General features: G+C 39.6%; 1 protein-coding gene across 1 annotated transcript; it reads right to left on the reverse strand.

Annotated features, from left to right (window-relative positions):
- vax1 (ventral anterior homeobox 1) lies at positions 1 to 5,703 on the reverse strand. The gene is made up of 3 exons (XM_022765131.1): positions 5,490 to 5,703; positions 3,619 to 3,806; positions 1 to 540 (listed from the first exon to the last, which is right to left on the reverse strand). The coding sequence occupies exons 1-3, from the start codon at positions 5,701 to 5,703 to the stop codon at positions 1 to 3; spliced, it is 942 nt and encodes a 313-aa protein (XP_022620852.1).
- Positions 5,704 to 12,470: the final 6,767 nt, after the last annotated feature.

The raw sequence follows: 12,470 nt of genomic DNA on the forward strand, positions 1-12,470 counted from the left end.
TCATTCCAGAATTTTCTTGTCCATGGATTCTTTGCCATTGGTCCGCGAGTAAGGCTCAAATGCAGAGGAGCTCAGGTAGCGGGCTGAAAGTTCCTGCAGGTTGCCAGCCAGCGAGCCGGCCATGGACAGGGGATTGGAGGAAATGCGAGTGGCGACGCCACTGAGTAAGGACGGCATGGGGAAGCTGAAGAGACTGTGAGCCGCAGGTGAGCTCTGCAGGCCCGCAACTGTCCCTGAGCTGGTAACGGTGGGTAGAGGTGGGCTGCTGCCCGCTGTGCCTGTGCTGCTGCCACCGCTGCTGCTATTGCTGCCATTGCTGGCCATGGCCATGGAGGGAGGGCGCAGAGCAGAGCCCAGGGTGCCACTGCTGCAGTGGGGTAGGAGGCCCGGCAGGCCCGGAGGTGTCAGCAGCCGCCCCTGCTCCAGCAGTCTGAGCACGCTGCAGGTCGCTGCTGTTTCTGAAACCACTGAGCGCAGCTCCGAGTCCTTCCCCTGGTCCTTCTTCTGCTTAGTGCGCCGGTTCTGGAACCAGACCTTCACCTGGAGAGGAGCACAGAGGAAAGAGGGTTTAGAAAATGTATCATTTATAGTTCCTATATTATTTATGCCAGATATTACAGATAGAAAAAATATGAATTTAATTTTAAGCTTTTCTATTGTTAGTGGCAGCAGTAAGAAAACTGGCTGTGATTAAAGTGCAGCAATAATCTGATCATCTCAGTAGTGATTATGGCAGCATGGACTATACAACTCAATAACACAACAACAACACAGATGAAGTTCATTGATTTTACTAAAGCTTTTGTTTGTGCAGTAAAAGTTACAAAGCGCCTGTGTGTTCCCACCACACACATGTTCAGATACTCTTTAATGTATCGTAGCTATATATACAGGCAAGCTTACACACACACACACACGCACGCACGCACGCACGCACGCACGCACGCACGCACGCACGCACGCGCGCACGCACGCACGCACGCACGCACACACACACACACACACACACACACACACACACACACACACACACACACACACACACAAACACACACACACACACACACTCACTGAGAAACACCAACAACAAAAACTTTGTGAAGCCGCTCAGAGATTCTGAGTCTGTTACACTGAAGAAACTGAAATCACTCACTCAGTTCTCAGAAAAACAGATACAGTCATTTTACTGTTTGCTGGTTTGACTGAATTTGTTGATTGTCATGACGATGTCGTCTAATTGCAGTATAATGACGATTTATTTAAAGCTGAAATTATCAGTCGAGATTGACAAAAATGAACTCTGGATAATTTTAGTTATGGCTGGATTGTTAAAGTCAATTATCAAACAAAACAGCCAAACGTTTGTTGGACTTAGACATGAGGATTGTCTAAGTTTATTCATTTATTTATTGATTTTAAATTGAATATATTTGGATAGTGAAAACAACAATTATCAAGCTGTGAGAACTGGGGATAGTTTTTTATTTCACTATTTTCTGACATTTCATGGACTAAATGATAAATTGTTTCATTGGAAATCTAAACGACACATTAACTGACTGTGTTACTGTAAATTGCAGCCCTCATTTTGTTTGTGTACAGTAGTTTTTCTGAGATAAAGAACACATTTTAAAGACAGAAAAACACAACACATTTATATAAAATTTGTTCTACTTTTTTTACTGCAAATTTCCAAATTCCTCCAAATTCTAAATGGCCACCTATTACTTCAGTGACCTGTATCGGCCCTGGCTCTGCAAATATAGGTTACACATTTCAGACAGAATCTGAGATACTCTAAATGTGAACCTGGCCTTTTTAAAAATCAAAAGCGGTTGCCATAGTTACACCTCCTTTAATTTCTGAAAATGTAAAGATCTACAAATCTCCACTTCACTGGAATAAAGATATCATTGTCACAACCAAAAGGTTTAGCTTCAAATATATGTGACAGAATGTGTGCAGTAGCTTCTGTTGTATTAACCTGAAGAGAAAAAACTAATTTTATTTCCACAATGATGGAAAAAAGAAGACATTCTTGTTGATGATGTTATTTTGACACATCCATTGTGTTCTTCCACACAGTTGTCTAAATTGAATAAATGTCAAAACTGAAATAAATACAGGCTTTTCTATGTATTGTACCTTTAAGTCTTGTGTAATCACACCTGATTGCTTTAATATAGAACAAAATTTGCATGTACCAATCAGCAGCAAGCCTCTAGCTCAATTCTGCTAGTAGTCCAATCACATTTGAATATTTTTTTCCTTCACTTCAATAGGAGGTTTAACTCCTCAGTAGCTGTTAACAACCATTTCATGTCCAGAGGAGAATTCAATGTGTTTTCTGTTTGCTCAGAACATCTGGTTCATTTTAGAGGCACATAAAACAATAAGGTGGAGCTGGTCGCTCAAACAAAGATGAGGTGCACACACAGTGAATGGCTGGGAGTGACAGGGCTACATGTTAATTTCACCACGCTATCATTAAAAAGCATTTTTTCATCACTTGAAGAAAACCCTGGAGCCTTTGTCCTGCCTAAAATCTATACTATCTTTATGTGAGCAAAATAACATCTTCAATTTTCAGTTTTTGTAAAAAAAAAACAAAAAAAAAAACAGAAAAGCAGCCAAATTAAAAATTTTAAAATGTAAAAAGTAAATTCTACACAGCTGTTAATAAAAGGAGCCGTGTGTTTGTTGTTGGTTGTGCCATCGTTTTGTGAGAACAGGTCGACCCCTCACAGACCTCCACTATGGGTCAGCCTCCTTCAGCCGCTCTGAAAGCCTCAGCACATCAACACCAAACACCAAGCTGATGGCACCGTTAGCCGCTTCGCACATTTAAAACAGAAATAAATAGATGAACGAAACTGTGGCTGAAAACACAGCAGAGCTTTGATGCTGACAGCCGGGGTTCTCTTCAGTCCAAGTCACAGGGTGACCGGATGAATCTGGTGTCAAACGCAGAGAGCAAACGCAGTTCACCCACAGCGGACACTGCAGGGCCCACTGTTGACCCAATATGCACCATGTGAGGAGGAAGTCTGATATTTTCTCTAATGACAGTGTCAGGCAACGCCAAACACTCTATAAATCAAGATCAATTACATTTACCATAAAGTTCATACAGTTTAATATATGTCTGTGTGAAATCCTCAAACAAAGAATGAAGACAGTGAGACTGTGTGAGCTCTGATAGGTCTGTGAATACAACCAGCAGGACTCCACAACAGCTAGTTTGATTACTGGTGCTGTTAAATGTTTGTTAACATCAGTAATGTTTGTATTCATGAATATGATCAGCTGTGACGCACTAAACTCTTCTTCTATCTTTGGACTGTATGTATCTGATCATATTACTTTATATGATATAGACAAACAAACAGAGATTAGAGTGAAATGAAATGACTTTGACTCCTCACAGACTGGAACATGACTATTTAAAGTCAGGACAGATGCAGTGAGTAGGTGTAAAGAAGAAAAAAAAGAAAATTACATTGAATCAATTAAAATCAAAAGGATCCATTATGTCTTTTGCTCAGTAAATTTTCCTGTTTACACAGAATCAGGTCATAATTTTTACATTTAGTAGGTACAAGTATGATGCATACCTACCTGAGTTTCAGACAGATTGAGCTGGCGGGCCAGTTCAGTCCTTTCCCTCCCAACCACATACTGGCACCTCTGAAACTCCATCTCTAACCGGTAGAGCTGCTCTGCAGTGAAGGAGGTGCGGGTCCGTTTGGGCCGGTCCAGATCCAGACCCTTCGGCAGAATAATCTCTCTGATGGAGCCTTTAGCATCTGCAACAAGAAGCTCTTTGAATCAACAATGTTCAGGCAAATACAGAGGCAATTAAAACAGATACATAAAATTTATTGCCAGGTGTACCTGAAACAATATTATTATTATTATTACTACTACTACCACTACTACTACTACTATAGGGAGCTCCGATGTGGAAATACTGAGAATTCATAATAATGAGTCAAATTGTGATTTTACTTATTGAATTTAAGTATATGTTCACGATGTGCATGATGAGACAAATACTGTTTGTTTAAATTATTTATTATAATGTATTATCACAGACGATACACTATGTTTTAAATTATGAAATTGGAAAATATAAATCCAGATGAAGTGTCATAAGTGACAGAAAACTCCATAATGTTGTTGTTGTGTCATTTGATAGGAATTTAATTTACATGTATTAAGACACATTTATATCAAGTGCTGACAAATTTGTGCAACTAACAACAGAAAAAACGTGAAATAAAAATGACTGAAACATGATGCGGTTCTATTTCCATTCACTCATTTAACTCAAACCTATGTTACCACAAAAGAGAAATTACAACAATGTGTGTTGTCATCAGAAGTATATTAAAGTAATGTTACCAATCTCTGCTTAACAAATATATGTAAAAATTTTTTTACATAATCCTTTCAAAATAAAAAGTTGTTGCAGTGTTTCAAAAAATCAATTTACAATCATTTAATTAATAACAAATAACAAACAAATATATAAATAAATATTAAAAAAATATATTACATGATTGATGTTTGAGGCGGCTCTGTCTTGTTATATCTTGTGTAATTAATCCTATTTTAGCATGATGGAAATCACACAACTGACTCTCTGAGCCCCTGACAGACATAAACACAAATCCACGTATGGTTTGTTAACATTAAATATCTGTACAAAGAAATTCACATTTCTTTATTTTTTTGAGTGATTGAATATTTATCATTTTAATATGTATCTCTCTGTAAGTGAAATGCAAACCTACAGTGTAAACCCCGCAGGCATTTTTCCTTAAATACATGACCTTGCACATATTTGAATTAAACAGGTAAATACACATGAAAATGTAATTTTAATAATTAAAATTAAACACTTTTGAATAATCTAACAGCAAGTATTATATAAGTATGACATATGAAGAAAGATGTAGTTCATCTCAGTCTTTATAAAAATGTAATAAAAATAAAACAAAATCACTAGGGTTATGCAGAAAGATTGGCATAAAATTAAAGATACATTATTCTTTTTTCATAACAATTGAGTACATTTCATGACAAATTATAAAGTTACACAAACAGAAAAAAGAAAGAAAGAAAAATAAAACAAATCCAGATGCCTCTTCATTTAAATAGGCTTGATAAATGTAAATTAAATAAACCAATTTTTAGTTTAAGGGGATATTTTTGCTATTAACTTAAATTTTAAAATTAAGTAAAATCCTCATAACTAAAACAGGTGATTTGTCTTTTTTCTCTCTATGCATCAACAACCAATGTCTGATATTACCAAGGCCTCATTTTACAACTTGGTTCTGTAAGATTCTCTGATTTTAAAATACATGGGAATCTAACAGCAGTTCACACCGTTCATCTGGACGATTCCTTCAGTACCAAACTGCAAGTTTGTTAAAAACAAACAAAGAAACAAACAAAGAAACATACAAACAAAAAAGCCTTACCTCGGACTAGTATTCTCCGACAGTAGTCTGGGTCCCCTGTGCTCCCTCTGTTCTTCTCGCAGTTGTCTAGAGTCCCAGAGGGGGAAAAGGAGTCCTGCTGCTCCTTGAGGAAGCTTTTGGACAAGCTGCCCTGGGAGTCCTTGCTATCCTTCCCCTCCTTTAGTCCATTCTTCAACACCATCCCGTCCGTCTCTTGGTTGTATCTGACCTCCATTCTCAGTTTATCCTTTTGGACCTGCGGTTCGTCTTTTTTTTCCTTTGTCAGGTGAAAAAAAAGGAGATTACGGAGAGCACGGAGCAGCAGCTCGTCTGGACAGTGTGGGTTTTAGTTTCAAAACAGCACCTTTCAGCACGGCACAGTCAGCTATCTAATGCTTGGTGAAATATTTCTGTCGCCAGACTAAGGAGCCCTATTATCACTGACCAAACTCCCTTTGCCCAATGATCATGGACTTCTCAGTGAAACTCAACAGTAATTCAGTGCCCCCCTTTCCTCGTTACATAGACATCAGGCTGATAGATGATCTTCAAATAATCAGAGCCATGGATGCGCACTCGCTGTTTCAATTGATTACGGTAATTTTGCTGCCTCCACATTTGCGTAACCTCATGAATACACTAAATTGTTTGGGGAAATAGATCAGGTCTTGATAGAGGGGTTTGCTCGTCCCGTCCCCCTCTGTTTTCCTGCTCTCAGCCCAGGGAATCAAGACAAATGATTAGTCTTGTCTCGCAACCAAGCCTCCCTGAACCCCACATGAACGCACACAATCACAGGGGTATGACTCTTCCAGACCTGAAAAAAGTTCCCGGGTGCTTCATTCTTCCATCCACAGACCACGGCCAGGCATTTTTCCCCGAGACTTTTCACAGTGCACCTGATTGCTGCAGCATGTCAGCGAACTTTGATTCCGTCTTTTTCTTGGCACTCTCGCCAATCACCAGGTTTTTGCAATGTGCAGATCTCACCACTATGCTACTGTAGGCAAGAGGAACTGGGAAAGAGCCAGAGAGGGAACGAGAGAGATAGGTGGAAAAAAAGCATAGTGAACAAATCCATGTCAATCAAAATTTATGAAGGCAGTGACGAGCGAGCCAGCTTCAGCTAACAACGCAGCTCTGGTTTGACAGGGATTGTGTGAAAGTTTCCTGAGTCGTCCTGCGTAGATTCAGAGAGCAGGGTCCTGGCCACTAACACCACATCCTGCAGGATTAAGATGATTGCACCATCCTCAGTTCTCATAATCCTAACCTACACATTTGAAAAAGACAAAACAGGAGAACAAAACTTGTCATTAGTGCTCAGACTGCCTACACTCTCACACATGCATGCCCCTGGAATGGCCCCTACCTCTCTCACCACTCGCCTTCCAGCCCACTACCCACCCACCCAACCACCAACTCTTAGCTATTTTCATTGTCACTGCAACAATATCTCTGAACACAGCAGTGGCCAGTAATCCAATAAGACCATTGATTAGGCCACAATGATTCAATTCAAACCAGTGGCCTAGTGCAAGGAACATTCTCTGGCCCTTCTTGTCACCTCAGCTGGCCAGAAGCCCTCTTCAAGCTGCCCCCCTCCTTGAGTGCCATTCATGCTTTTATGGGAAACAGAGAGGAAAAGGAGTGAAAGATGGCAATTATCTAATTGGACTATTAACAAACAATTCTGCGAGTGTGGCTGCCTGGCAGCAGTCTTGGGGTGGGTTTAAGGGCTGCATGTTGGACTAACTTTATTCACTGACTGTTTGGGGGGCTATTGCTTGATGTGGGGCAGGATCCATTGTTTGAAAGAGGTAAAAAGGAGGCTAAAAAGGGAACGACTAAAGGGGACTTGGGCTTCTCAAGCTGTGGTGCGGAGCCCCAGCCTGGGAAATAGGTTGAGGATGCAGCATCTTGGCCTCTCAGTGACACACAATGGCTGAGGAGGAGAAAACACTAATGTGTTCAGTTTCTACATCAGACACTCAGTGTGCACAGAATACAGCAAAAAAAACAACAAAAAAAACAAACAAAAAAAACACACATCTCACAGTGGTAAACTGCCAACACTGAAATTCAAGTGATTTGATTCAAACTATTTAGGAACCTCAATTGTTGGATCAGTAAAATTTAAAAGCAAATTTCTAAATCTATGATGCACACCAGCACATACACTGCAGCGCATGGCTCCTGGAAAATATGAATAGTGTTCCAGGCCTCACTTATGATCACTAATACAATGATCTGCAATACACTCATTACAATGATCTATCTCACAGTAGAAGCCTTTTGGTGCTGTAAACACAAAGCTTCCACTTTTGATAGTGCTTTATATTAGCTGTATAGAAAGGGAAAACTATTATATTTGTGGGCTAACACCATGAGCAGCCATGCTGAGCAGTCTTCGGGGAGGTGTGTTCAAGTGTCAGTCGGCAGACTGAATATGAAACCTACAGCATTCATCTAGTAACAAGCTGCTCCGCTGGGTTTGTGTGACCCTGTTCATTTTGTTTACTTAAAATAGCTCTATGGAGAGAATGTAGAGACAATAACTTCACTACATACATGGACATCAGGCTGATGTAATGGGTGACAATTGTTTTAGTTTTACACATAAGTAAATTTCAATTATTTTAAATTAAATGTATATGAATATGTCAGGAATGTTTAACCTTTCTAACGCCACATTTGTCTAAATGATCCAGTAGTTAGACACAGCCAGTGACACCAAGGATCAAGACATACTGTGCATTCATTATTTTCTGTTGATATTCCATTACTGCCATAAAAGGAACCCTGTTCAAAAACTATATTACTGTTCATAATGAATGAGCTCATGTACAAATAATACACGTCACCTGCAACAGAGTAGATGTGAAAGTATTACTGCTTCAGATTTTGTTCTATCCACTCTGAAAGGATAACTACATGTTCTACTATAATATGTTCAATATTATTGTAGAATTTCAGCAGTGCAAAAAAAGCCTGTATAATATAATATTATTGAAGAAAATTATACCAGCACAACAGCATTTCACTGAACCTTATCCTTGGTGAATATGGTAGATTTGGGCCACAGTCCTTATCGTTCATACAATCCAATTTAACACAAGGGTTCCCTCCAATTGGCCTTCAGCCGTCCCTCAGTCACATCACAGAGTCTGATATAAAAGAAATGCAAAAGGTGAATCCACAGGGTTTGAATATATATTTCTTCATGTGTATTTATACTGGAAGCATCCAACTTTGGAGACAAGTACCCTCCCACACACGCTCACACACTCAGAGCTCTGCAACGGTCCAATCACCACAGGCCAGCAGTGAATCACCAGCATTATCATCACTATTACAGTCATCATTTTAACACAGCAAGGCTTCAGTGACATTCTTTAAAATACTGGACAATGTGCTGTGCTGTAATTTGACCCGGCTCAAACCGGTTTTCATTATTTCAACACCGGAAATTAGAGCTGTTCTACGGACACATTTAATGTCTGGTTATAAAGAACTGTGTCCCAGGAAATCAAATCAAACCCCAAACTGCTGGAGCAGCTGGACAGAATGAGGGTGTGAAATTTCAAGTTATTTCTGCAGAGGAAATGGTTACTTTTGTTAAAAAAAACCTGCTGAGATGCCAGCATGTTTATTTGTAGTGCCTTCTCCACAACTGTGACTGTGCCACACATAAATAGTCAGTTAACACAGTCAAAGCAAACTACAGAAATGACCATGTGCCTAATGTTGTATTAATGCTTACTGTAATTGCTATAAGTTGGCTCTTTGTGGTGCTGTTATTAGGACCCAGGGCTCCTTGGCACTTTGTGGCAAAGCTTTTTAGGCTCTCTAATACAAGGTAGGTTGCTGTGGAGAGCGCAGGCCTTGGAGAGCCTTGATGTCTGATCGACAACATGGTAACTCAAGATGAATGGTTACATTCAATGCCCTGCTTTACGTTTACAAATGTGGTGATTATGTTCCACAGTAAGAGAGCAAGCTGTTCTTGAACCCTCTAAATAAAGAGCTTGTTTCCATCTATGGCAGAGGGCTACACTCGCAGCTGAGCTCAAAAATTGTTGAGCGCTGATGGTTTTCAGTGTAAGCATGGAATTTATATCTAGCTTCTTTTCCCTTTGCTTGAAAATCCTTGGTAGCTCATAAACACTGAGTGCTTGTAGTTACTGATGGTGTTGTGAAAACAAACTTCCCGAGCAATTAAGCTTCATTAGAGCTGTTGAAGTTTACACGTTTGATTTAAACTCTGAGTAGTTTTGACAACTGAGCTAATAAGTGGGATTAATTGTTGTGTGTGTTGGTTTCTGGTGTAGGAACACTATGTTCTCAGGCCAGTGACAGCTCTATTGTTAATGGGCACTGAGAGCTTCCAGATATGTGCTCAGCTAATTTGTAGTAGTCAAGGCACAGCCAGTGTTACAGTGCTGTAACAAGTGGAGGAGAAACAGAGAAAAAGGTTAATCTGAGAAGCCTTAAAGAACCTATTTGTAAGTTTTGTTATTGCTACATAGGTTAGCTTAACAGGTGTTTACTTACCAGTCTTGCAAAGAGTTTCAGCTATCGTGTTAACGACACAGTAGGTTATAAAACGTCCTCTGAGCAGCTGCTTCTTCAGAGCAGGATCGGCGTTACAGTGACTGTGTATCGGAAAGTGATGAGACAGTCCAACTGGGCCAGGGTTAGTTGGTTAGCCTGCTAACTTTGGTAGAGTAAGAGAAGTGATAGAAATAGAAGCAAAACAAGCTAGTTGGTTTCCCAACACTGTTGGTGAGTAAATGAATGAAGTTTGATGCTGAACTCACAACTCCCTCTAGACTGGTGAATAAACAGCTGTTAATGCTAATGCTAGCTATGTAGTAATAGCAAAAATTACAATTAGCTCCTTTAAAGGATAGTGCCAGTGTTTTTCGTAAATTGTTTTATTGTCAATGAATCTAATGAAAAAACAAAGAATAAATGTCTCCAAAAGTGTTGTGTGTGTGTGCATCTAAAGCCCGATGTATTTTATTCCTCCATTGTTGTCCAAAAACACACACTGCAGCTCATCATGACTTAATCCCACAAGCTTTGTCCTGCTGATGGAAACAGTCCCTGCTGCACCAAATGTGGATTAATGCAGATGAAAAAAGTGCCCAGCACATTCAGATGTTTGCTATAAACTACACTGGCCGACTGTATTACAAAATTATTGAGCCCTTTTTAAAAATGAAATCTCGTTTAAAGATTGTGTATTGGTGTGATAATGTCAAGGCTGTGAAAACAGTGCGTGTTGTCTTTGATTTTAATTTACATTATTGTTTGGCATTATGATGTAATGTTTACTTGACCCCAGGAAGAGTAGTCGCTTCTTTGGTAGTGGTTAATGGGGATCCAAATAAATAAATGAATAAATAAATAAATAAGAAAAATAAAACAAATAAATATCACATCTGTCTGGATGATATATAACCACAGTGACTGTATTGGCTCTGATTATACCGAGGGAAACTAATGTTGTTTTCATTTACATCACTGTACTTCAACACTTACAAGCTGTCCACCACATGATGGATCTTTGGCTGATACCATATTCTGAACTGTTGAGCTGACAAGGTTCTGGAGTTTGTGGAGACACACGTCATCATCTTGCTTCCTGACAGACCTGACCCTGAGTAACTGGGCTTAACCACATCTCAGTGCACGTTTTCCTTGTTTAAATCTCGAAAGGTTTTAAGGTTTAGGCAGCCTCTGAAAGGTTGCTGGGATTCATCAAGGCCTAAGCAAATTATCTTATGTTATTACATGATGGTATGGAATAAAGACATTTTATGAATGTAGATAGAAGGTTGACTAGCTCAGAGGCCATTTGTATTTATGGTACTACATGTAATTTTGTCATTTTAAAGACAGAAAATACCACAGTGCTGTTGTACTAATCTGCTGTTGACAATACAATATTTTAAGTGTGACATACCAGACAGCCTAAAACCTGCAACAAAGCCTCAGCAGTAATTGATTTTTTCTGTACATTCTCTGTGAGTAGTTTTAGATAACACTCTTTTGTCCCGCAGACAGCGCCTAGCTGTAGTAATTGTCACAGGTGTAATTTGAGCAGTTCCTTTGTATCTCTGCAACAGTTACGGCCCCATTGGCAGTCGTAGTATGCATCAAGACTAAAGCAAGAGGGAAACAATGGAAAGCATCATAAAAGCCTTGAAAATAAATCATGTTTTTTTTCTTCCCCTCTCTCACCACTCAGCCCACCATTTGTCAGAACACAGACAGATTTTTTTTTCTGGGAAAATCTTTTAGCAGTGTTTGGAAACACGGCAGGCATGACTGTGATTCTCTGTTTAACCTCATCTTAACTGTATTGGGTGATTAAGAATTACAGCAAATTATTCCTGCTGGGAGCTGTAGTGATTAAATAAGCATAAAGCTGGTGAACAGTAACCTCTGAGAAAACCAGCATGTTGGGAGTGAGGACCTGTATGTTGGCACTAGGCCCCTCTCAAATTATTTCTCCCTCTGTCCCTGCAACAGAAGGCGTGCACAAAACGGTTCAGTTCTACAGCGTTCTGGAGCGGCTGTGGCTCAGGAGGTAACACAGGTCATCCACTAATCGCTGGTCTGATGCCCGGCTCCTCCAGTCGGCATTTCAAAATGTCCTCGGGCAAGATATTGAACCCCAAATGTATCATCGGTGTGTGAGTGTGTGTGTGATAAAAAGGCACAGTATGTATAGAGAACAAAGTGCTGTATGAATGTGTGAGTGATTGTGGCTTATACTGTAAAGTGCTTTGAGGGGCGAGAAGACCAGAAAAGCACAATATGGGTGCATGTATTTACCATTTATTTACAAGGGTACAGTAAAATTTGGGCAAACTGTTTCATAATTTATGGAAAATAAACACACATTAACAATTAAAGGATAACTGTTTCTTTTTTTTTGTCAACAATTCTCATGAAACGACTGAACCAACGGTGTCTCGCAGTATTTTATTC

The sequence above is a fragment of the Seriola dumerili genome, unplaced genomic scaffold (assembly GCF_002260705.1).
Source record: "Seriola dumerili isolate Sdu_G_001 unplaced genomic scaffold, Sdu_1.0 BDQW01000665.1, whole genome shotgun sequence".
Taxonomy (NCBI): domain Eukaryota; kingdom Metazoa; phylum Chordata; class Actinopteri; order Carangiformes; family Carangidae; genus Seriola; species Seriola dumerili.

Bases quoted from the DNA above. Each gene is read 5' to 3' on its own strand.
- vax1 (XM_022765131.1), bottom strand. From the start codon at position 5,703: ATGGAGGTCAGATACAACCAAGAGACGGACGGGATGGTGTTGAAGAAT. The intron at 3,807-5,489 runs GTAAGGCTTTTT...TTCTTGTTGCAG, and splicing joins TCGGAGAATACTAGTCCGAG to ATGCTAAAGGCTCCATCAGA. The intron at 541-3,618 runs GTAGGTATGCAT...GCTCCTCTCCAG, and splicing joins TCAATCTGTCTGAAACTCAG to GTGAAGGTCTGGTTCCAGAA.